At 44.9% G+C, this 24,928-nt stretch overlaps 2 protein-coding genes across 3 annotated transcripts; both read left to right on the plus strand.

Moving 5' to 3' along the window:
- The first annotated feature begins 893 nt into the window (after positions 1–893).
- On the plus strand, positions 894–13,844 carry LOC103224304 (transcription initiation factor TFIID subunit 13). Of its 2 annotated transcripts, none has more exons than XM_073008522.1 (4): positions 894–1,008; positions 1,877–1,925; positions 9,791–9,888; positions 11,954–13,844. In XM_073008522.1, exons 1-4 carry the CDS (start codon positions 982–984, stop codon positions 12,122–12,124), a joined length of 345 nt encoding a protein of 114 aa, XP_072864623.1. In that variant the 5' UTR covers positions 894–981; the 3' UTR covers positions 12,125–13,844. The 2 variants fall into 2 exon arrangements, with proteins under 2 accessions (XP_072864623.1, XP_007975918.3); XM_007977727.3 differs by having other exon boundaries at positions 896–1,008; positions 1,877–1,955.
- Positions 13,845–14,414: 570 nt separating this feature from the next.
- Positions 14,415–24,533, plus strand: LOC140709485 (endosome/lysosome-associated apoptosis and autophagy regulator 1-like). The gene is made up of 8 exons (XM_073008521.1): positions 14,415–15,046; positions 16,341–16,518; positions 17,233–17,361; positions 17,759–17,849; positions 19,500–19,605; positions 20,166–20,303; positions 21,059–21,322; positions 24,446–24,533. The coding sequence occupies exons 2-7, from the start codon at positions 16,350–16,352 to the stop codon at positions 21,296–21,298; spliced, it is 873 nt and encodes a 290-aa protein (XP_072864622.1). The 5' UTR covers positions 14,415–15,046; positions 16,341–16,349; the 3' UTR covers positions 21,299–21,322; positions 24,446–24,533.
- The last annotated feature ends 395 nt before the right edge of the window (positions 24,534–24,928 follow it).

Consider the following 24,928-nt stretch of genomic DNA (forward strand, 5'->3'; position numbering starts at 1 on the left):
AACAAAAACAAAAATAAGGCCAGGCATGGTGGCGCACGCCTGTAATCCCAGCTACTCGGGAGGCTGAGGCAGGAGAATCGCTTGAACCCGGGAGGCGGAGGTTGCAGTGGGCCGGGATCGCGCCACCGCACACTCCAGCCTGGGCGACAAAGTGAGACTTGGTCTCAAAAAAAAAAAAAAAAACCTTCACAAAATTTTAAATGCTTACTCTTGGGACACCATCTCTTGGAAATTTGTGGTGAAGCACAGTATCCCCAATAATTAACACAGTGCTTAGAAACGGTGGAACCACAAATCTTTATTTATTTATTTATTTATTTATTTATTTTATTTATTTTTTTGAGACAGAGTCTGGCTCTGTCGCCCAGGCTGGAGTGCAGTGGCCCGATCTCAGCTCACTGCAAGCTCCGCCTCCCGGGTTCCCGCCATTCTCCTGCCTCAGCCTCCCGAGTAGCTGGGACTACAGGCGCCGCCACCTCGCCCGGCTAGTTTTTTTGTATTTTTTAGTAGAGACGGGGTTTCACCATGTTAGCCAGGATGGTCTCGATCTCCTGACCTTGTGATCCGCCCGTCTCGGCCTCCCAAAATCTTTAAAATGATTTAAAAGCATTTGTGTCAGATAAAGGACCGCTGGCTAGCCCTCCTACGATCCATAGCTTCGCAGTCCCCAAACAGGAAGCCGTGATTCAATACACAGTAGCAAATTTAGGGGTGACAAAGAGATACACGCCACCTAGCCCGTGATTTCCTTTTCTTTGTTAGTTTTCAATTCCTTCAGGGTTACAGGGAGGAGCTCCGGCCTCCTCCGCTAGAGACTGTCGCATTTCCGCCGCCAGGCCGGAAAGCACCACCGTCAGCCAGCAGGCCTCAGTCAGCTAGGCCCAGCTCCAGCCCCGCCCGTCACCGGAAGTGAGGCGGCGGAAGTAGCGTAACCCGCTGAGAGCCTGCCGGCGGGGCGCTGTGGGTTGGCGGGCCAGTGAGATGGCAGATGAGGAAGAAGATCCCACCGTGAGTGACCGTCTGTGTCCAGAACCTCTCTTTTCTTCACTCCTTCGGGCTCAGTAGCGGAGGCAGAGTTCAGGATCGGATCTGCTTGCCTTAGTCAATTCAGCCGACAGAATTCGGGGACTTCACTCCCTAAGGATTGATCATTTTAGAAAGTGGGGAAGGACATGAAGGAAGAGTAGGTTTTGTGACCACTTTCCCCTTGATTTTGGTCTGTATTTGCCAGACACTGAAACACGTACAGAATCATCAGAGGTCAAAACTAACATCTGTTAGCGCTCACTATGAACCAACAGTTCAATTGTTAACAAAACTGTACTTACTGTGAAGTAATGGGAAAAGAATGCATTGAAAGTCAGACAGCCTGGATTTCAAAATCTCTATTCTCTCTAAGCAAGTTATTTAACTTTGAACATCAGTTTTCTTGTTACAAAATAGGGTTACGGGCTTACCTAAGGAACGTTTTTAGCACCGTATATGCAAATGCTTAGTAAATATTAGTTTTGCTTAATTGAAAGTCTACAAAGGTAGACTTTGATTCAGTCTCAACTGTTTAACAGTAACAGTAGCAATAGGCCACCTTAGTTGTTTAAAAATAAAACCTATGGTCATTACAACTCTTACACGTAGAAGCAGTAGGAGTATTTGTTAGGAACATTGTAGAAGCCATTTTTGGATGAGTTGGAAGTTGGACTAGATACATAGACTCCTTCAGTGCTAAGTTTTCCTGTTTTTTTTTTTTTTTTTTTTTTTTTTTTCTGTTTCCTTTAGGCTTTGTTGCCTATCTGTTAAAAATGAAAAAAAAAATTGTTATTATTAAAATATCAAATGCAAGGCAATTATTTGACATTTCTATATATACATTTTTTAGTTTGAGGAAGAAAATGAAGAAATTGGAGGAGGTGCAGAAGGTGGACAAGGTAAAAGAAAGAGGCTTTTTTCTAAAGAATGTAAGTAGTATTTGACAATGATTTTGTTATAGATGATGAAAACTTTTGGACATGTCCTTTCAAAGTACATTTATTGCTTTGAATGTTTCCCTGTAGTGACAATATTCTCAGACTAGCCTATCAAATTCTGTTTAGCTTTTGAATCAGATAGTACCAATCCTAACCCCAATTATATGTTTGTGTATGTGTGTGTATAAATTGCTTTTTAGGTGAGCAAATGTGGTTCGTGTTTTAATTTAGGGCAGAAGAACATACCTCCATTAGTTTTCCTCTTGCCTTTGCAGCAGTAGAAACAGAGGCTCCTTTGACTGTAAGCCACAGGTAATAATGGATCCTGCAACAGGTGTTGAGGGAGAGTAGCAAGTGAGTTGGGGCTTGGGCTTTGGACTAAGGCCATGAACAAAGTAAGAAGGTGGTGAACAGCTGGGTGCAGTGGCTCATGCCTGTAATCCCAGCACTTTGGGAGGCTGAGGCAGGTGAATCACTGGAGGTCAGGAGTTCGAGACCAGCCTGGCCAACATGATGAAACCCCGTCTCTACTAAAAATACAAAAATTAGCCAGACGTGCTCGCTTGAACTCAGGAGGGAGAAGTTGCAGTGAGCCAAGATTATGCCACTGCACTCCAGCCTGCGTGACACAGCAATACTCTGTCTCAAAAAGAAGGTCGTGAATAGTGTAAGGCATTATACTGGAGGCTAGATGGAGTGGCTCACGCCTGTAATCCCAGCACTTTGGGAGGTCAAGACAAGCAGATCGCTTGATCCCAGGAGGTCGACCAGCCTGGGCGACATAGTGAAACCCTCTCTCTACAAAAAATACAAAAATTATCAGGGCATGGTGGCACGCCCCTGTAGTTCCACCTGCTGTGGAGGCTGAGGTGGGAGGATGGCTAGAGCCCAGGAGGTGGAGGTTGCAGTGAACCCAGATTGCGCCACTGCACTCCAGCCTTGGTGACGGAACAGACCCTGTGTCCAAATTAGATAAATAAACAAAATAAGCAATGACATGGAGATTATAATGTATTGATTCTCCATCCTACCCCCTCAGTAGATGGTTTTGACCCTTTTTGGCAACACGAGGAAGGGAGAGCTGCTGCTACTACTGATGGTACAGACCAAGTCCTGGAACACAGAATGAGAATGTGCTCTCCATCTCCAGTCCTGGGTCCTTTATGTAAAGTTATATCTAAGTATTGAGAGATGAGGCAACACAGATTTATCATGTGGTTTATGGTTTATTTAGGCTGGGTTATATCTGAGCAGTTCCCAAATGTCTTTCAAACTGCAGGGTCAGTATATCTTTTTTTTTTTTTTTTTTTTTTTCCTTGAGAGACAGTCTCACTGTCGCCAGGCTGGAGTGCAATAGCATGATCTTGGCTCACTGCAACCTCTACCTCCTGGGCTCAAGTGATTCTCCTGACTCAGCCTCCCGAGTAGCTGGGACTACAGGCACGTGCCACCACGCCCAGCTAATTTTGGTACCGTTAGTAGAGACGGGGTTTCACTGTGTTGGCCAGGATGGTCTCGATCTCTTGACCTCATGATCTGCCATCTCAGCCTCCCAAAGTGCTGGGATTATAAGCATAAGCCACCATACCCAGCTTCAGGGTCAGTATATCTTTTTTTAAGAAAAATTGTTTTCTTAATTTTTATTTATTTTCTTAGAGACAAGGTCTCACTCTTCTATCACTAGGTCGAAAGTACAGTGGCATGATCACAGCTCACTGCAACCTTGAACTCCTGGGCTTAAGTGATCCTCCCACCTCAGCCTCCTGAATAGCTGGGACTATAGGTGCATGCCACCATGCTCAGTTAATTTTTTTTTTTTTTTTTTTTTTCCTCCCTGAGACAGAGCCTTGCTCTGTCGCCCAGGCTTGAGTGCAGTGGCGTGATCTCATCTTACGGCAACCTCCACCTCCCGGGTTTAAGCAATTCTCCTGCCTCAGCCTCCTGAGTAGCTGGGATTACAGGCGTGCGCCACCACGCCCCAGCTATTTTTTTGTATTTTTACAAAATACAAAACAGATTTCACCATGTTAGCCAGGCTGGTCTCTAACTCCTGACCTCAAGTGATCCACCCAACTCGGCCTCCCAAAGTGCTGGGATTACAGGTGTCAGCCACCTTGCCCAGCCATACCCAGCTAATTTTTGTATTTTCAGTAGAGACTAGTTTCACCATGTTGGCCAGGCTGGTCTCAAACTCCTACCCTCAAGTGATCCTCCTGCCTCAGCCTCCCAAACTGCTGGGATTACAGGCATGAGCCACTACACCCAGCCAGATACTCTTATTTTTTAACCATCCAAATCCGTTTCCATATTTCCTTTCCTCACTAAAACTGACCATTTCTTATTTCATTTCTCTGATGTTCCTTATACCACTACGTGGTTTTACTTATTATATCAGCATAAGAAGGGGATCCTTGTATCAGAGCCTCCCAGAGTGATGTTCAGTTGGTTGTTAGCAAAGACCTTTGTTCCAGTGAGATTAGTTTGTGATGACAGGAATTTGGAATCTTCAGGCTTCTCCTTATCTTACCTGAATATTCACAGAGGTTACTGACGAAAGATCTGTTCTCCTGAACCTTAAAAAAAAAAAGTTTGCGGAGGACTGGCTACAGTGACTCATGCCTATAATCCCAGCACTTTGGGAGGCCAAGGTGGGAGGATCACTTGAGGTCAGGAGTTCTAGACCAGCCTGGCCAACATGGCAAAACCCCGTCTCTCATAAAAATACAAAAATTAGCTGGACGTGGTGATGTGTGCCTATAATTCCGCTACTCGAGGACCGGACACAGTAGCTCATACCTGTAATCCCAGCACTTTGGGAGGCTGAGGTGGGCGGATCATGAGGTCAGGATATCGAGACCATCCTGGCTAACACGGTGAAACCCCGTCTCTACTAAAAATACAAAAAATTAGCTGGACGTGGTGACACATGCCTGTAGCCCCACCTACTTGGGAGGCTGAGGCAGGAGAATCGCTTGAATCCAGGAGGCGGAGGTTGCAGTGAGCCAAGATGACACCACTGTGCTCCAGCCTGGGTGACAGAGCAAGACTGCCTCTCAAAAAAAAAAAAAAAAAATTCCAGCTGCTTGGGAGGCTGAGGCTGGAGAGTCACTGGAACCAGGGAGGCAGAGGTTGCAATAGGCCTATAGAATTTCAAAGCATTATCTGGCATTTGTTTATGCCTTTATAGACCCTTTAACCAAATACAGTTTACATACTTCCCATATAATAAGTTTCCCTTTTCCAGTGAAATACATTTTCTGTTTGGTGAATTCTGCCCATCAAAATGTTAGTGACAAAGTATCTTCCTCAAAATATTTAAACAAAAACAGTAAACTTACAATGGAGAATTCTGGAAGACACCATGTTAACCAAGTGATCAAAGCATCACTAATAATATACAGTATATTGACATGTTCCCCTGATATGATGCATTAAGAGGACACATCACCTTGGTATTCTTCCTGGTAATGTCTAACTTCAATCTAATGAGGAAACATCAAAGAAACCCAAATTCAGGGGTAGTATACAAGATAACTGACCAATATTCTTCAAAAGTGTCAAGGTTTTTTGTAAACAATGGTTTCATTAAAAAAAAAAAGGTGTCAAGGTTTTGAAAGATGAAAAAGTCGAGGAACTGTCAGAGAATAGAGGGAACTAAGGAGACATGACAACTAAATGGTATGGGAACCTGAAACAAAAAGGATATTGGTGGAAAAACTCGTAAAATCTGAATAAAGTCTGTACTTGTACCGATGTTAATTTCTTAGCTTTGATGACTCCCTATGGTTGTATAACATGTTAACATAAGGGGAAGCTGAATATAGGGCATATGGGAACTGTGTACTATTTTTGCAACTCAGCTGTAAATCTAAAATTATCTTTTTTTAAAAAAAAGGCAAAAAAAAAAGCACAGAATCCAAAAAACTATTGGCTCCTGTGTTTGTTTTTTTCCTCCTGTTTCTGGACCTAAAGACTCTTGCCATTGTAAACCCTAGGGACATGTCTATCTCAGGCTGGTTTCCAAGTCACCCTTTTCTTCTGTAGGCATGGCCTACTTTCTTCTCTTTGTATGTCTACTAGTTTTTACTTCTTCTAAATAGAGGAATTATTCTTAATTTATTCATTTCTTCCTTTAGAAGTATTCTACAAGTATCTTTTTGTAATTTTTCTTTTTTTTTTTTGAGACAGAGTCTCCCTCTGTCTCCCAGGCTGGAGTGCAGTGGCGTGATCTTGGCTCACTGCAAACTCTGCCTCCTGGGTTCACGCCATTCTCCTGCCTCAGCCTCCCGAGTAGCTGGGACTATAGGCGCCCGCCACCACGCCAGGCTAATTTTTTGTATTTTTAGTAGAGACGGGGTTTCACCGTGTTAGCCAGGATGGTCTCCATCTACTGACCTCATGATCTGCCCACCTCCGCTTCCCAAAGTGCTGGGATTACAGGTGTGAGCTACTGCGCCCAGCCGTACCTTTTTTAAAAAAAATAAAACTTAGATACAATAAACTGTGTAAGTCTTAAGTGAACAGCTTGCTGAATTTTATGTATACTATACAGTCAGCCCTCTATATCCATGGGTTCTGCATCCATGGATTCAACCAACCTCAGATGGAAAATATTCAGGAAAAAAAAACTGTGTCTCTATTGAACATGTACAGACTTTTTTTCCTGGTCATTATTCCCTAAACAATATAATATAGCAACTATTTACATAGCATTTACATTGTATTAGGTATTGTAAGTAACCTAGAGATGATTTAAAATATAGATAGGATGTGTTTAGGTTATATGCAAACACTATGCCATTTTATATCTGGGATTTGAGCATCTGAAGATTTTGGTATCCACGGGAGGTCCTGGAACCAAGCTCCCAAGGATACTAAGGGGCAACTGTATACACGTGCACACACACACACGCACTCACACACTTGTAACCACTACTAAGATCAAGATAATAAAACACTTGCAGCATTTGACAGAGTTTCTTACCATTTACATATACACCTTTGAGAATCTGATGAAAGTTATAATTATTACCAGAAAAATGCCCATGTACAGATAATGTATAAAATTTTTCTGTATGATTTTAGGGTGGTCTCAAGGACTTTTTTTTTGTTTTTTTTTTTTGAGACGGAGTCTTCCTCTGTCGCCCATTGGAATGCATTGGCGTGATCTTGGCTCACCGCAACCTCTGCCCCCTGGGTTCAAGCGATTCTCCTGCCTCAGCCTCCCTAGTAGCTGGGATTACAGGCGAGCGCCACCACGCCCCCCTAATTTTTGTATATTTAGTAGAGACAGGGTTTCACCATATTGTTTAGGCTAGTCTCAAACTCCCGACCTCAGGTGATCCGCCCACTTGGGCCTCCAGAAGTGCAGGGATTATAGGCACGAACCACAGGGCTGGCTCGTCTCTGGACTGGGAGTTTATAGGTGATAGGATAAGAACCTATGTGGATCTCAGCTGAGTATGGTGGCTCACACCTGTAATCCCAGCACTTTGGGAGGCCAAGGCAGGAGGATTGCTTGAGTCCAGGAGTTCAATACCACAACAAGGTGGGACCCTGTCTCTATGAGAAAACAAAAATAAGTAAATTTTTAGAAACCAGTTCAAAAGCAGCCTGGGCAACATAGCGAGACCCCTGTCTCTAGAAAAAATTTAAAATGGCTGGGTGTGGTGGCTCATGCCTGTAATCCCAATAATTTGGGAGGCCAAGGCAGGCAGATCACTTGAGGCCAGGAATTCAGGACTATCCCGGGTAATGTGGCAAAACCCTGACTCTACTAAAAAATACAAAAAAATTAGTGGGTGTGGTAGCGCATGCCTGTAATCCCAGCTACTTGGAGGCTGAAGCTCGAGAAACTCTTGAACCTGGGAGGTGGAGGTTGCAGTGAGCTGAGATCGTGCCATTGCACTCTATCCTGGGTGACACAGTGAGACTTCCGTCTCAAAAAAACCCCACAAATTAGCCAGGCATGGTAGCATGTGCCTGTAGTCCCAGCTGCTCACATGAGCCGGGAGGTTGAGGCTGCAGCAAGCTGTGACTGCAACACCTCTCCAGCCTGGGCGACAGAGCCAAGACTGGCTCAAAAAAAGGGGAGCAAAAAAAAGAATTCATATGGATCCTGTCTGCTCTAAACTACAAGTACCAACAAGTGCGATGCTGTTGTGGGTATGAGGAAAGACCTGAACCAGATCAGCTGGGTTCAAACTCAGGTTCCATCTCTTACTAGCTTTGTGACCTTGGGTAAATCAGTTACTGCAGTGCTTTAATTTTCTCATCTATAGAATGGGGATAATCAATAGTATCTACCTCAAAGGATCATTGTGAGGATTAAATGAGTTATGTATGTAAAGACTTATGAGAGTACCTGGCATATAATAAGGACTATATACGGTTTATCTTTTGCAGTTTTTTTTTCTGTATATTAGACTTCTCTCTGTTATTGTTATTATTATTATTATTATTATTATTATTGAGACATAGTCTCTGTCACCCAGGCTGGAGTGCAGTGGCACGATCTCAGCTCACTGCAACCTCTGCCTCCTGGATTCAAGCGATTCTCATGCCTCAGCCTCCTGAGTAGCTGGGATTATCAGCATTTGCCAACACCCCCAGCTGACTTTTGTGTTTTGTTTTTAGTAGACACGGGGCTTCACCTTGTTGGCCAGGCTGATCTCAAACTTCTGTCCTCAAGTGATCTGCCTTAGCCTCCCGAAGTGCTGGAATTACAGGTGTGAGCCACCATCCCGGCCTTCGCCCAGCTAATTTTTGTGGGTTTTTTTTTTGTAGAGCCAGGGTTTCGCCATGTTGCCCAGGCTTGTCTCAAACTCCTGAGCTCAAGCAGTCTAGTTGCCTGGGCCTCCCAAAGTGCTGGATTACAGATGTGGGCCACTGCACCCGACCTAGACTTACCTTTTTCATTTCCTATGGTTTCCTCCGATGAAGCCTGAAAGGGCTTTGCCAGCAGTTGTATTGATCTAGGAAATGTCAGAATTCCTTGTAGTAAGCCCTCTGCTTTCTAATTTTGATTACTGTGTTGCTTCCTATAAGAAAGTATTTGGGGCCAGGCGCAGTGGCTCATGCCTGTAATCCCAGCACTTTGGGAGGCTGAGGCAGGTGGATCACGAGGTCAGGAGATCAAGACCATCCTGGCTAACATGGTGAAACCCCGTCTCTACTAAAAATACAAAAAATTAGCCGGGCGTGGTAGTGGGCGCCTGTAGTTCCAGCTACTCAAGAGGCTGAGGCAGGAGAATGGCGTCAACCCGGTAGGCGGAGCTTGCAGTGAGCTGAGATGGCGCCACCGCATTCCAGCCTGGGCGACAGAGGGAGACTCTGTCTCAAAAAAAAAAAAAAAAAAAACCTATTTGGAGAAGTTTCTCTCATGTCTTTTCCCCTATGGTAATGTCAGTAAAGAGTCTGCCTCTTTTCCAATGCCCCTCTGCCATGCCCACGCACAAAAACTGCCTCCAAAAAAGGCTAAGCTGTTGCTATCTGTCCTGTCCCCTGCCGGAGTTTCCTACTTAAAAGTGTTCTGCTGGGTCAGGAGCTGGTAAGTAGATGATAGAGATTAGGAAAACACTGTTTACCTTAGGGTTCAGTAGCTGGGAGGAAGGAAGAGTTTGGTTGGCGGCTACATGGGAACAGTTGGTCATCAGACTGTCCTTAAAGCTTTTACACCAGAATCCATACTTGGAGATAACAAATACAATGTAAATATGTTTTTATACCAATATTGTCTATAACTTGGTTCACTTCTAGTTTATTTGTTTTAAAGCATCAAATTGTTAAATCTGTAAAAGTAAACAAAAGTGATTGTTATTTTACAGTGCGATGTATGATGTATGGCTTTGGGGATGACCAGAATCCTTATACTGAGTCAGTGGATATTCTTGAAGATCTTGTCATAGAGTTTATCACTGAAATGGTAAGATTCTTTCCTAACTGGTCTTACTTAATTGAAGAATAGATTTGAAATATTAAACTTTAGGTAAGACTAGAACTTATGTCATCCCTTTGAAATAAGCTATCCATTTGAGTGCTTGTTTGCAGAAGTTATCGGTTACTGTTTATCATTAAGGATGGAGGTTATACATACATATTCTATCCCCACTTCTTCCTTTTTTTTTTTTGAGACGGAGTTTCATTCTTGTTGCCCAGGCTGGAGTGCAATGGCGTGATCTCGGCTCACCGCAGCCTCCACCTGCCAGGTTCAAGGGATTCTCCTGCCTCAGCCTCTGAGGAGCTGGGATTACAGGCATGTGCCACCACGCCTGGATAATTTTGTATTTTTAATAGAGACAGGGTTTCTCTTCATTGGTCAGACTGGTCTCGAACTCCCGACCTCAGGTGATCTGCCAGCCCTGGCCTCCCAAAGTGCTGGGATTATAAGCGTGAGCCACCGCACCTAGCCTCTTCCATTTTTTATAAGGACATAATTATAAAATCCTTGAATAAAATAAACATATTACCCATAATGCCATTATCCAACATAGCTTTATTTTTTTCCCCTCCTTTTCCAGTATTTAAATATATACAATGTGTGTGTGTGTGTGTGTGTGTGACAGGATCTGACTCTGTTGCCCCAGCTGGAGTGCAGTGGCATGATCATTGCTCACTGCAGCTGAGACCTTCCGGACTCAAGTGGTCCTCCCACTTCAGCCTCTCAAATACCTGGGACTATAGGCATATGCCACCATGCTCTGCTTTTTTTTTTTTTTTTTTTTTTTTTAGTTTTTTTTTTTGAGACACAGTGTCGCTCTGTTGCCCAGGCTGGAGTGCAGTGGCACGATCTCCGCTCACTGCAAGCCCCGCCTCCTGAGTTCAAGCCATCTCCTGCCTCACCCTCCCAAGTAGCTGGGACTACAGGCGCCCGCCACCACGCCCGGCTAATTTTTTGTGTTTTTAGTAGAGATGGGGTTTCACCATGTTAGCCAGGATAGTCTTGATCTCCTGACCTCTTGATCTGCTCGCTTTGGCATCCCAAAGTGCTGGGATTACAGGCGTGAGACACCGCACCTGGCAAGCTCTGTTAATTTTTAAATTTTTTGTAGAGACGGGGTCTCACTATGTTGCCCAGGTTGGTCTTGAACTCCTGGGTTCAAACGATCTAACCCCTCAGCCTCACAAAGTTCTGGGATTACCGGTGTGAGCCACTGTGTCCGGCTCAATGCCGTATTATTAAGTATTTAGCTTCTATTTTTTAGTCATTAGAAATAATGCTATGATAGGTCTTCAGTTTTGCACAGATGAGTATATAATGACAGGGGATGAGATTTGTTTGATTTTTAGAAAATCCACCAATATTTATTGGGTATTAAGATGGAGGAGGACAAAAAGCATAAATGAAATGGGTGAGTACACAAAATTATAAAATTATTTTATACAAATGAAGACAAAATCTACATATATCAAAAAACAGAAAAGGAACAATAAAGTTGACATTTTAATGTCCTAAAGATATTTTTTTGGCTGGGCATGGTGGCTCACACCTGTAATCCCAGCACTTTGGGAGGCCGAGGCAGGTGGATCGCCTGAGTTCAGGAGTTCAAGACAAGCGTGGCTAATACAGTGAAACCCCGTATCTACTGAAAATACAAAAAAAAGTAGCCTGGCGTGGTGGCGGGCGCCTGTAGTCCCAGCTACTCAGGAGGCTGAGGCAGGAGAATGGTGTGAACCTGGGAGGCAAAGCTTGTAGTGAGCCGAGATCGCGCCACTGCACTCCAGCCTGGGCGACAGAGCGAGACTCCGTCTCAAAAAAAAAAGATATATTTTTAAAAGTGCCTGTGAAGCATAAAGGGGAACATTGCTAATAACCCACTAGAAAATGGACAGAGGACATAAGTAGAAAGATAATTCACAAATGAATAGCCATGATATAGCCATAATAATGAGAGAAAATCTTCGACCTCACTTGCAATTAATAAATGCAAATTAAAACAGTAAAATAATAGATTGTAAAAAATTAAATGTAATATGTTTCTTTATAATAGACTCACAAGGCAATGTCGATTGGAAGACAAGGTCGAGTACAAGTTGAAGATATTGTCTTCTTGATTCGAAAGGACCCAAGAAAGTTTGCCAGGGTTAAAGACTTGCTTACTATGAATGAAGAATTGAAACGAGCTAGAAAAGCATTTGATGAAGCAAACTATGGATCTTGACACTTTTTGTAGTTTCTGAAAATTATCATCTGGGGAAATCATATATAATAATTGTATATTTTCTAAAGTAAGGTTCTGATATCTAGCCATGTAAATGAAAGATAGAGAAAGTTTTCAGCCTTTATTTTTATGCCTTTGATTTTAGAGTGATATTGGTGCATTTAATTGCCTGCCTTTGTATTACCATACTTGAATTACTTACTGGGGTTTAATGACCACACATAAGTCAATGTATCTTGCAAGCCATGCCGTTCCTTCTGACTTTTGACTATCTAAAGGATAAAGTAGTATTTATCTGTTAGGTATGTTTATGCCCTTGTAAGCTATACTGTAGCTTTTTTTTTTTTTTTTTTTTTTTTTTGAAAAAGTCTCGCTCTGTCACCAGGCTGGAGGGCAGTGGCATGATCTCAGCTCACTGTAAGCTCCACCTCCCAGGTTGAAGTGCTTCTTTTTCTTCAGCCTCCTGAGTAGCTGGAACTACAGGTGCCCACCACCACGCCTGGCTAATTTTTTGTATTTTTAGTAGAGGCGGGGTTTCACCATGTTAGCCAGGATGGTTTCAATCTCTTGACCTCGTGATCTACCTGCCTCGGCCTCCCAATGTGCTGGGATTACAAGTGTGAGCCACCATGCCTGGCCTACTGTAGCTATTTAATATGTGAAATCTAAATGGCATTTTTGACTCAACAGCTCAGACTTGTACTTCATGTAGTCAGAAGTTTTTAGACAGCAACTAGTTTATTGTCTAGTTTATTATTAAAGAAATGAACTAGGCCAGGTGTGGTGGCTCACGCCTGTAATCCCAGCACTTTGGGAGACTGAGGCAGGCAGATCACTTGAGGCCAGGAGTTCGAGACCAGCCTGGCCAACATGGCAAAACCTTGCCTCTACTAAAAATTAAAAAATTAGCCAGGCATGGAGGCATGTGCCTGTAATCCGAGCTACTCGGGAGGCTGAGGCAGAAGAACTGCTTTGAACCCAGGAGGCAGACATTGCAGTGAGCTGAGATGGTGCCACTGCACTCCAACCTGAGCAAGAGAGTGTGACTCTGTCTCAAAATAACAAATACAGATAATGAACTGGTTTGCATTTCTTTTAAAGAGATGATAGAAGAAAATATAGTTTTTTGTGAGAATGTTTGTATCTCTTAAAAGATAATCTGTTTTAATTTTCTTCAGATAACAAGTTATTATTTTTTAAGAAATCAAGTTTCACATGAATAATGCTGTGTTGGAAGGCTTTTCGATTTAAAATCTTTTCAGATTTCTAACATCCTGTTAAGTTTTAGGAGAACCCGTTTTCCCAGATCAAATTCGAGCTTCTAAAAATAAATGCTTTCAATAGCAGGAATGGCATTGCTTAAAAAGCTCATGGCAGGATAAGCATTTGGGTTAGTGTTTTATTAACATATGTGTAAGTACTTGTTCATTGTGGAAATGTGACTAAAACCATATGTGGCTATGGAAACCATGTTTGTAGTTTTGGATACACGGGTATTGTGTGTATTTAGTCTATTGTATTAAATTATTATTGCCCTTAGCTTAATGTAAGGATTACAATTGGATTTAAGTAGATCACTGAATGTTATTGTTTATGAAACTTAACTTTTTGTGTGCCGCTTATAAACATGATCTATAAATCAGTGCTTGGGAAAATTTTACTTTCTTAACCTACTGATACAGGAATAAAATATGAACAGTTAAACAGGTTGATCCTTGAATCTGACTGATTTATGACTTTTTTTTCTCCCAGAATATTATGCCCATTACTGGTAATATGATAATTCTTGCTGCTTAGTCTAACTGAAAATTTTTTTTATTTCAGTGCATATCAGGGTGAATCTTTTCATTTAAAAAAGCAGGGCTGGGCACCGTGGCCCATGCCTGTAATCCCAGCACTTTGGGAGGCCTAGGCAGGAGGATCTCTTGAGCCCAGGAGTTGGAGACCAGTCTGGGCAACGTAGACCCCATCTCTACTAAAAATCAAGGCCAGGCACAATGCCTCACACCTGTAATCCCAGCACTTTGGGAGGCCAAGGCGGGTGGATCACTTGAGGTCAGGAGTTCAAGACCAGCCTGGCCAACATGTTGAAACCCTGTCTCTACAAAAAATACAAAAAAATTAGCCAGGCACGGTGGCATGCCTGTAGTCCCAGATACTTGGGAGGCTGAGGCGGGAGGATCGCTTGAGCCTAGGAGTTGGAGACCGGCCTGGGCAAGATGACAAGACCCCATCTCTGTAAAAAAAAAAAAAAAAAGAGCCAGGCACAGTGGTGTCCGTTTGTGGTCCCAGCTACTCAGGAGGGTGAGGTGGGAGAATCGCTTGAGCCTGGGAGGTCAAGGCCGCAGTAAACTGCTTACTCTGTCACCCAGGCTGGAGTGCAGTGGCACAATCATGGCTCACTGCCTTGACCTCCTGCACTCAAATAATCCTCCCACCTCAGCCTCACGAGTAGCTGGGACTACAGGCATGCCTGGCTAGAGAAGCTATTTCACTCTGTTGCCCAGACTGAGTGGGGCTTTGCATTAAGACTATTTTAGGTTGCAAGTGATACAACTTAACTCAAAACTATTAATAGCATAAACAAGGCAGTTACTGGCTTACCTAACCAAAACATGGAAAAGAAGGGATGGAGCTGAATTTAGGGTTGACTGGATCTAAGTACTTGAGAAGCAAGACTCTGTCTCTCTGTCTTTTATCCTAATTTTGGTTTTATTCTCAGAGTGGCAAAGGAACATGATGGCCAGCAGTTCTAGGGTTCCCTCCTTACAACTCCAAATTGAAGAAGCTGCTTTACTTCGTAATATAGAACATTCCAAGCAAGGATTATGACAATCCGAGCTCTGCTTATTTTCTTCCTGTACCAGTCACTATGGCCAGGAAGAAGTTGTGCAACAGCCCGGATCTCATACCCCACTTCTGGTAAGAAAGAGCTTGGAGTGGGATTGGGATACTGGATACTGCTATTAACAAAAAGGGAAAAGAGGCTTGGGGGGCTGACTTGATTCATGAGCTTACTTATTAACTTCAAATTCTGGTACTAAGGTGACATGGCTGTCTTCCAGTATCTACAGCTGTACTGTGTAAATGGTAGCCACTGGCCACGTGTGGCTATTTACATTTTAAAATGAAAAATTCAGCTGGGTGTGGTGGCTCGCGCCTGTAATCCCAGGATTTTAGGAGGCTGAGGCAGGCAGATCACTTGAGGTCAGAAGTTCAAGACCAGCCTGGCCAACAGGGTGAAACACCATCTCTACCAAAAATACAAAAATTAGCCAGGTGTGGTGGCACATGCCTGTAATCCCAGCTACCTGGGTGGCTGAGGCAGGAGAATCACTTGGACCCAAGAGGCAGAGGCTGTAGTGATCTGAGATCGCACCACTGTACTCTAGACCAGGCAACAGAGTAAGACTCTGTTTCAAAAAATGAAATATTTAAAAAATGATAATAAAATGAAAAATTCACTTCCTTAGTTGCATTTGCTATATTTCTTTTTTTTTTTTTTTTTTTTTTTGAGACGGAGTCTCGCTCTGTCGCCCAGGCTGGAGTGCAGTGGTGCGATCTTGACTCACTGCAAGCTCCGCCTCCCAGGTTCATGCCATTCTCCTGCCTCAGCCTCCCGAGTAGCTGGGATTACAGGCACACGCCACTTCTGCACCCAATGCAGGGGTCACGTTTCATTCATCTCTGAGACACCAGATCTGGCACATAGATGCTTTAGGCTTTCTGTAAATGTTTACTCAATAAATAAAACAGCAAAGAATGCACCCCTCAAAAAATAAGTTGGGACATCTCTGCCACCTCCTCAGTCCCCAGGGGGCATCTGAGCCACCTCCACCCTGTGCCTTTCTGTGTTCTGGGATTTTCACCAGCTGCTTTTCCTGTGACCTTGGTAGCAATAAGATTCTACAGTGGAATCGGAGCTTTTTCTAAGACAACTGGTCCCATATTCTGTGTCACAAAGTCTTCATTAGAGCTATTCCTTGTCACCCAGGCAACATTCTTTTGGCAGATAGTGACTGAGCACAACCAGGAATCAGGAACTGCACTAGGTGCTTGGGATACATCTGTGACCAACACAAAGTTCCCCACCCCGGGGGAGCTCTTATGTGGCCCAGAATCGGGATCTCTGCCCCCAACCCCCATCCTCAAGGCAGAGTCCCAAAGACGTCCTAAATCTCACACAGGCTGAGTTGTGCTTAATCCATTTCTGCAGACACAGCTCATGTACAAATGGGCCAAGCCGAAAATCTGTAGCGAGGACCTTGAGGGGGCGGTGAAGCTGCCTGCCTCTGGTGTGAAGACCAGCTGCCCACCCTGCAACGCAGGCTTCTTCAAAACCAGCAACAGCACCTGCCAGCCCTGCCCATACAGTTCCTACTCCAATGGCTCAGGTAACCGCCTCACCACCCCACTCCCTGCAGCACACTCATCCCCACATCGACTGTGTGGGTGGGCTGCGTGGGCACTCAGAGTGGCCAGCTGAATGCAGACCCCGCCCTTCCAAGGGAGGCAGTAAGGACCAGGCCACCTCTGAGGACTAAATTCAGAAGAGAGGTCAGGGCTGGGCTCGTCTGCAGGTCAGAGTCAGACTTGAGGCCGCCTTCCTTCCTCCTCACTCCAACTGCAAATGTGACTCAGGCCTGAAAGTGCCCAATCCTCAAAGCAGAGCTTCCAGCATATGGCAGAGATGCTGACTAGAAGGCTTAAGGGGCTGGGATGACCAGCTCGACACAACAAAAACCTATAAGCCATGCTGCCTTGGGGTGATTGTGTACCTGTTAATATGAATGCACTTAATGATAATATGACAAAAATATGAACTACATGTATCAGACTAGAGATACAGTTAAGTTTTGAAATGAAAATTGGGGTGGGCAAATAGAATGGTTGGCATATTGGAATGAAGGCTCAGTGTTTACGTCTTGAGTTAGTTAAATACATTGTCAGAATATTTTTGAGTCAACTTGATACAACTTCCTGCAGCAGTGCTCAGCAGCCAGGCTTGTGGGCTGCCCACGACTGTTGCCACTTGTCTGTGTGGCAGCAGCTCCAGTCAGAGTGACTGCAGCCTTCCCGCTGAATGCATGGATCTTGTGGTTCCCCAGATTGTACCCACTGCCCTGCGGGGACTGAACCTGCTGTGGGATTTGAATACAAATGGTGGAACACACTGCCCACAAACATGGAAACGACCGTTCTCAGTGGGATCAACTTCGAGTACAAGGGCATGACAGGTAATTGCCTCTCCCTGTGCCATGAGCTGTCAGCTCCCTGGACACCCTCAGTTCTTTCAACTTCACATTTCTTCATAATAGTGATGTCTGAGAAAAATAAGCTAACTATGTCATGCATTCCCTTGAAAGTTCCATTCCTCATGGACATATGTTCTGCTAAGACGGCTTTAGAGGAAGGAACAGAGCTAGAAACATGAGCGTGCACTTCAAAGGTCTTGCTCTGAGAGCTTCAGGGTCTTTGACCAAAGTGGCAGGATAAGTAACACGGTTCATGTTCAGTGGTGGTTCTGGGCGCCTCAAAAGATGGTGTCAAACCTCCCTTCCAGAGTGTCGTCTGGGTGCACATTTGCCTTGCACCCAAGTGCACAAGGCATTAACTCTTCCCTTACCTTTTCAGGCTGGGAGGTGGCTGGTGATCACATTTACACAGCGGCTGGAGCCTCAGACAATGACTTCATGATTCTCACTCTGGTTGTGCCAGGATTTAGGTGAGGAATCCAAAGCACAGGGGAGTCCAGTCCAGCTTGGCCATATCCGATTCCCACATATTTTGGAATCTTGTAGAGGAGAGGCCTTCTGGGATTGTGTTTCATTTCATTTCAAATGTCAGTTGAGAACAGAGGGCACAGTCATATTTGACCAATGTAACCAAATGCTAATACGTTTTTCAAGTTGCTGTCCGTGTAGATTTACCAACTGCTCTCTCATCCCGTATAGCTTCTCCCTCCATTAGGCACATGCTATTCCAATTTTTTCACCACACAGCATCACTTAAGATTAGAAAAAATAAAATAAAAATAAATAGGGTCAGAAATGTCCATAGACAGTTCATCTTTATTTGGGGCAAGAAGATTGGGAAGGATTGTTCTTATTATATTTGTCCCCATATCCCAGGAAGACGTAGGGCAACAAGAAAATTTATTTCCCACTAAACAAACACACAAACACACCTCCTGGCAGTGTGGTGTGGTGGAAGGAACACTGGACTGGAAGACAGGGCACTTGTGCTTTGCCGTTTACTGACTGTGCGACCTTGGGAAAAGTCACTCCACCTGTTCAGGCTTCGGGACCCTCATCCTAAAACCAGTGTGTGATTTAGGACTCACTGAGGTTGAGATGGTTTTTCTAGCCCACAGGTTAACACAACTACATAGAGATAAGCTGAGAACTGGAGGTCCTCAGAATTCAGGAAATGGCTAAAGCCAAAAGGAAAGCCGTGAATGAATTTCCAAGGCCAAAGTGAACTCTTCTGCCCATATGTGCTTTAAGATAAGGGGCAGCCACTGAATGTGCTTCCCCACTGCCAATCTGACACCTTCATTCCCTCCTTCGAGGTCCCTGCTTCCCATCCCTGGGATGGTGCTCAGTTTGCCTTCCCTTAACACACATTACTCAGAGCTGGCCAGATAAAGCCTGTGTTTGCAAGGCAAGCAAACTTTTTAGGCTGTTTGGATCAACACTCAAAAAGTACTTTCCAATTTGCAAATCTCATGATCACGGTAAAGTGCCGCCTCATCCCCACTACCTCCCCAGTCTGCCTGGGCATGGCTCTCTTTCCCAAAGGAGGACCAAACTGAGGACTTTGCTGGATCACAAATTCTGCTCCTTTAACCCCGGCAAATCTCCCCAGTGCTGGAGAGAGAGCTGCTGAGCAAGTGTCGACAATTTACAGTCTTAGGACGGAAGTGCTTCTCAAACTTAAATGTGCGCACGAATCGCCTGGGAATCGTATTAACATGCAGATTCCGATTCACTGGCCTGGGAGGAGCCTGAGGTTCTGCAGTTCTAATAAACTCGGGGAGATGGCCGAGCTGCTGGTCTGTAGACCATATTCTGCTAGTGAGGTGATACAGCATTTTGTAAAGGACCACCACATCTGTCATGCATTCAGGTCTGCCTGCAATGATGGCAGGTAGGTGAGAAAGATATTTCATCACCTCCATTTCACAGATGAGGAAACTGTGGTTTGGCTAGGTCAAGGTCACATAGCTAGGAGGGCACAACTGGATTTAGTCCACACACTTTCCATCATACTCAGAACCTAATCCTGTCCCGCGGCAGACCGTCTGCTGTTGTCTGGGCTCTTCAGTAAGCACTGCCTGGCCTCTAGAACTGACTTTTAGTTTCTGCCCCTATAGACCTCCGCAGTCAGTGATGGCAGACACAGAGAATAAAGAGGTGGCCAGAATCACATTTGTCTTTGAGACCCTCTGTTCTGTGAACTGTGAGCTCTACTTCATGATGGTACATTTTCCATTCTTTGCCTGCTAGAGGGCCTCCAGGGGAGGGTTAACCCCGTCTGCCCCATTGGTGTGTCCACGTGACTGACACCCCCCTTGTAGTGATTCCACAGAGGAAAGGCCCAGACTGACCGGCAGGGACTTCACAGTTTAACAAGGGTCTCGGCCGGGCGCGGTGGCTCAAGCCTGTAATCCCAGCACTTTGGGAGGCCGAGACGGGTGGATCACAAGGTCAGGAGATCGAGACCATCCTGGCTAGCATGGTGAAACCCCGTCTCTACTAAAAAAATACAAAAAACTAGCCGGGCGCCGTGGCGGGCGCCTGTAGTCCCAGCTACTCGGGAGGCTGAGGCAGGAGAATGGCGTGAACCCGGGAGGCGGAGCTTGCAGTGAGCTGAGATCCGGCCACAGCACTCCAACCTGGGCGACAGAGCGAGACTCCGTCTCAAAAAAAAAAAAAACAAGGGTCTCACCAACTGTGATGGCACCTGGGATGGCAGCCACATGGGCACCCACTTCCCCTCTGGCCATCGCACCCTCTTCACTTGTCTGTCCTGGGTTCAGGGTGTGAATTCTAGGACCAACACTCCCGTGGAGACGTGGAAAGGTTCCAAAGGCAAACAGTCCTATACCTACATCATTGAGGAGAACACGACCACGAGCTTCACCTGGGCCTTCCAGAGGACCACTTTTCATGAGGCAGTAAGTTCCTCCCCTTCCTCAGACCCTCAGCTCCCAGGGGAGACCCTCTGAACCCAGGAGGATTCCTAGCATTAGCTTTAAGTGTGAGTCTGAAGTTCAGAATCCAAGGGTGAGAAGGATCTTAGGGAGTCAATCAGAAAACTGCCTAACCCAGCCCTCTGAGGACCACCTCGTCTGTCTGGATGACTTCCTGGAAAGATGACACTGTAAGAAATAAGCTGGCCCTTCTTGTAGTCCCTGCCCTGATACATGTGGAACCACACTTGTTGTTGTTTTTAATAACAACTATTCTGGTTTTATTTTCTTAACTCAAAGGAATACAGGCTCATTGCAGAAGACTCAGAAAATAGAAATAAACAAAAATAAGAAATAAAATCAGCCATCATCCTACTACCCAGAGATAAACCAGTTAACATCTGGACCATCTCCTATACAGTGTTTGTTTCTGTACAAATACATTTTTTCCTCTTTTACAAGGAGAAAATTTGCTTTTTTCATAAAACAGTATATATTATATATTTTCCCCATGGTACTTAATATTTTTATATGTCCTATAAATAGTTCAGTCTATTTTTAAATGACACCAAATGCACATGAAGAGCTACTGGTAAGTGAGTAAAAAGAGTCGGATGCTTCTAAGATTCTTCTTGAGTATCACAGGATGGAAGATTAAGTACCTTGCTCTTTCTAGAGGCCTCAATTGTTGCTGCTGTCTCAGGCCTCTCCACTCTCCCCTCTTGTTTCCTTGTCTCCAGAGCAGGAAGTACACCAATGATGTTGCCAAGATCTACTCCATCAATGTCACCAATGTTATAAATGGCGTGACCTCCTACTGCCGTCCCTGTGCTCTAGAAGCCTCTGATGTGGGCTCCTCCTGCACCTCTTGTCCTGCTGGTTACTATATTGACCGAGATTCAGGAACCTGCCACTCCTGCCCCGCTAACACAATTCTGAAAGCCCACAAGCCTTACGGCGTCCAGGCCTGTGTGCCCTGAGGTCCAGGGACCAAGAACAACAAGGTACCTGCAGTCTGGCATTTATCCTAAACCTGACCCTCTGCTTGGATGAGCTCAGAAGATGCTGGGTCCCGGGTGGGGTTCTTCAGAGGCTGATCCCCAAGTGTTCCCACAGCATACTCCTAGGTTGGAGTCCTGGAGGACACCCATCCAGGCTGTGACTGTAGAGGGTGAGCAGGGCTTGATTTCCAGGGTCCAGGACTCAGTCACTGACAAGTCTCCTCTTTAGTTGGCAGGTAAGAGAGGTTGGTGACCGTCTGGTCCAGGAGGTTATTTGGCAGGTGTGCAGAGACCTAGAGGGAAGGAACAGTGGGGTGGGGCCTGTGACTTATATTCAGCATCGTTCAATCTAGCCTGTTATTATGGAAATCTGCCCCTTCTTTGGAAAGATAGAAACCCAACCATTGCTGGGACATATGGTAACTGGCATTGCTGTCTTCTATCCCAGTGGCTTCTCAGCTTCACAAGTATAAGGATTCCTTTCCTAAGTGGGAAGAGGCTGCCTGCAGTGGCTCACACCTGTCATCCCAACACTTTGGGAGGCTGAGGTGGGAAGATCACTTGAGCCCCGGGGTTCAAGGTTGTCATGAGCCATGATTGTGCCACTGCACTCCAGCCTGGGTGACAGAGCAAGACCCTGTCTCTAATTTACAAAATAAATTTTTAAAAGCACCTTAAAAAACTAATAAATAAATAAAGTAGGGACCAGTGTTGTTGCCCCATGTACTTTCTGCATCTGAGAAGTACTTACGACTAAAAGCTCTCAGATATTAATCGATGCTTTTAAATGAATTTGTATTTTACTGATCACAACTACACACACATACACCTGTAAGGCACTATCAATATGTACTCTGCAAACGTGGCCTAGTTCATCTGCGCAATGAAGTGCAGCGATTCTACAGACCCCTGGCAACCTCTGTATTCCCAGCATTAGGGAGGCCGAGGTGGGTGGATCATGAGGTCAGGAGATTGAAACCATCCTGGCTAACATGTTGAAACGCCGTCTACTAAAAATACGAAAAAATGAGCTGGGCATGGTGGCGGGCACCTGTAGTCCCAGCTACTTGGGAGGCTGAGGCAGGACAATGGCATAAACCTGGAAGGCAGAGCTTGCAGTGAGCCGAGATCGCGCCACTCCACTCCAACCTGGGCGACAGAGAGAGACTCTGTCTCAAAAAACAAAAAAACAAACAAAGAAACCAAAACAAACAAACAACCCAGAAATACGCAGGAGGAAAGGTTTTCTACCCTTCCTTGAAAAAGCACTCTTCAGCAATCACTGCATTTGTCGCTTGTTTTCTAGAGGCTGGATAAAATCAGCTGCTTCTAGTTCATCCATATGTCTCTTTGCTGACAGCATGAAAGAAAGTAACATGAAATGCTTTATAAGGAAAGATTGTCACCATCAGCCATTTCATGCTGCTGCAAATATTTCAGATCCAAAATTCAAAGGCAGAAATGCAAAGGTTAGTCCCACCGCTGCACTTGACTAAATTGCAAACAAGCCACAATTACCAGTTGGAAAGTTCATTTCAAATGATACAAAATAGGCTGGGCACGGTGGCTCACGCCTGTAATCCCAGCCATTTGGAGGCCAAGGCAGGCAGATCACCTGAGGTCTGGAGCTCGAGACCAGCATGGCCAACATGGTGAAACCCTGTTTCTACTAAGAATACAAAAATTAGCCGGGCATGGTGGCACACGTGTGTAGTCCCAGCTACTCGGGAGGCTGAGGCAGGAGAATTACTTGAACCCAGGGGGCAGTGGTTGCAGTAAGCCGAGATCATGCCACTGCACTCCAGCCTGGACAACACAGCAAGACTCCATCTAAAAAAAGTTACAATATAAAGTGCATCTTGAGCGTCTCTTCTTTGGTTCTTTTGGTGGTAAGGCCTTTACATCATAGAGCTCTGACCCATCTTCTGCAGCATGCAAAGAAGTTGATGGGTGTTTATATAGAGAACATGTCAAGAAAGAAACTAACCTGTGAAAGATTAGAGATAGGTGTCTCTATCTTGTTTTCAGAAGTCTTCGAAGAAGTTAAAATGAAGCCTCAGAAGTAACAGGTCATGATCACTTAAGAAATAAGACTGAATAAAGCAGGCTCCATGTAGCAAAAGTGTCATTCAGTGAATTATGGAGAGCAACGAAGGTGGGGAATTTGGGGAAATGTTGTATTTTTTTCTCTACTCCTTTCCTGTTTAGAAATGCTTATGGTGTACTGCCACACTACAGATCCTTAGTTCAAAGACAGAAGAACTGTTTATTTTATTGTAATGTAAAGGTTTCCTTCAGTTTTCAAACTCATCTACTTCTTACAATCTAGGAAAAAAAAAAAAAAACAAAACGCTGAGACACCAGATTTAGCACTTTTTTGTTTGTTTGTTTGTTTGAGGTGGAGTCTCATTCAGTTGCCAGGCCAGAGTGCAGTGGCACGATGTCCACTCACTGCAACCTCCGCCTCCCGGGTTTAAGCGATTCTCCTGTCTCAGCCTCCCAAGTAGCTGGGACTACAGGCGCGCACCACCACGTCCAGCTAATTTTTGTGTTTTTAGTACAGATGGGGTTTCACCACATTGGCCAGGATGGTCTCAATCTCTTGACCTCATGATCCACCTGCCTCAGCCTCCCAAAGTGCTGGGATTACAAGTGTGAGCCACTGCGCCCGGCTAGCACCATTTATAATAAAATATATAACACTGAAACTGTTGGCTGGGCACAGTGGCTCACCCCTGTAATCCCAACAGTCTGGGAGATTGAGGCAGGAGGATTGCTTGAGCCCAGGAAGTCAAGGCTTTAATGAACTATGATTGCACCATTGCCTGGGCAATAGATCAAGACCCTGTCTCAAAAAAAAACAAAACAAAACCAGAAAATCAAATCTGTCTCGTCATTAGACCTGGGACGAATCATTCCCCTGCAACATACCATTGGAACGCTGAAAATTTCGACGTAAAAAAGCCTTCCCTATTCCCTTCTGGGAATTCTTCTGTGACCACTCACTTCTTCCCACTTCTTCCTCCCCACTCCCCCACCATGGTCGGAAAATGTCTGTGTGCACCGACAATGTCACTGACCTCTGGATTCCTGAGGGTGAGTCAGGTTTCTCCAAATCTATCACAGCGTACGTCTGCCAGGCAGTCATCATCCCCCCAGAGGTAACAGGCTACAAGGCCAGGGTTTCCTCACAGCCTGTCAGCCTTGCTGACCGACTTATTGGTGAGTAAGTCTGCTGCCTCAGCCTTGTTTGAGAGAGAGAGAGAGAGTGTGTGTGCGTGTGTGTGTGTATGTGTAAGAGAGTGTGGGGTTACCAGGCGGGGAGGTAAAAGGCCCCACATGAGGGGCCCAACCTCTTGACCTGTGTTTTCTATTCCACTCTGTGTGCAAAGTGCTCCCGGGGACTCTGATAAACCCTTGTTTCACCCTTTCATAAGTCAATCAGGTATGTGATGAGATGAAGTGAGGTTGGATGTTGAAGGTATTGGAAGAATTGAAGTGGTTGCCAGCTAATGCTACTAGCGAGAATTAATTAGGAGCTCTGATTTGGCAGGGGTGACAGCAGATATGACTCTGGATGGAATCACCTCCCCCGCTGAACTTTTCCAC

The sequence above is a fragment of the Chlorocebus sabaeus genome, chromosome 20 (assembly GCF_047675955.1).
Source record: "Chlorocebus sabaeus isolate Y175 chromosome 20, mChlSab1.0.hap1, whole genome shotgun sequence".
Taxonomy (NCBI): domain Eukaryota; kingdom Metazoa; phylum Chordata; class Mammalia; order Primates; family Cercopithecidae; genus Chlorocebus; species Chlorocebus sabaeus.

What these genes read in the sequence shown, in the direction of transcription:
- LOC103224304 (XM_007977727.3), top strand. Translation starts at nt 982, where the DNA reads ATGGCAGATGAGGAAGAAGATCCCACC. An exon ending in ATGAGGAAGAAGATCCCACC is followed by an intron (nt 1,009 to 1,876) that starts GTGAGTGACCGT and finishes TACATTTTTTAG; the next exon opens with TTTGAGGAAGAAAATGAAGA. An exon ending in TAGAGTTTATCACTGAAATG is followed by an intron (nt 9,889 to 11,953) that starts GTAAGATTCTTT and finishes TCTTTATAATAG; the next exon opens with ACTCACAAGGCAATGTCGAT.
- LOC140709485 (XM_073008521.1), top strand. Translation starts at nt 16,350, where the DNA reads ATGTACAAATGGGCCAAGCCGAAAATCTGTAGCGAGGACCTTGAGGGG. An exon ending in CTGGTTGTGCCAGGATTTAG is followed by an intron (nt 17,850 to 19,499) that starts GTGAGGAATCCA and finishes CTGCCCCTATAG; the next exon opens with ACCTCCGCAGTCAGTGATGG. An exon ending in GGACCACTTTTCATGAGGCA is followed by an intron (nt 20,304 to 21,058) that starts GTAAGTTCCTCC and finishes CCTTGTCTCCAG; the next exon opens with AGCAGGAAGTACACCAATGA.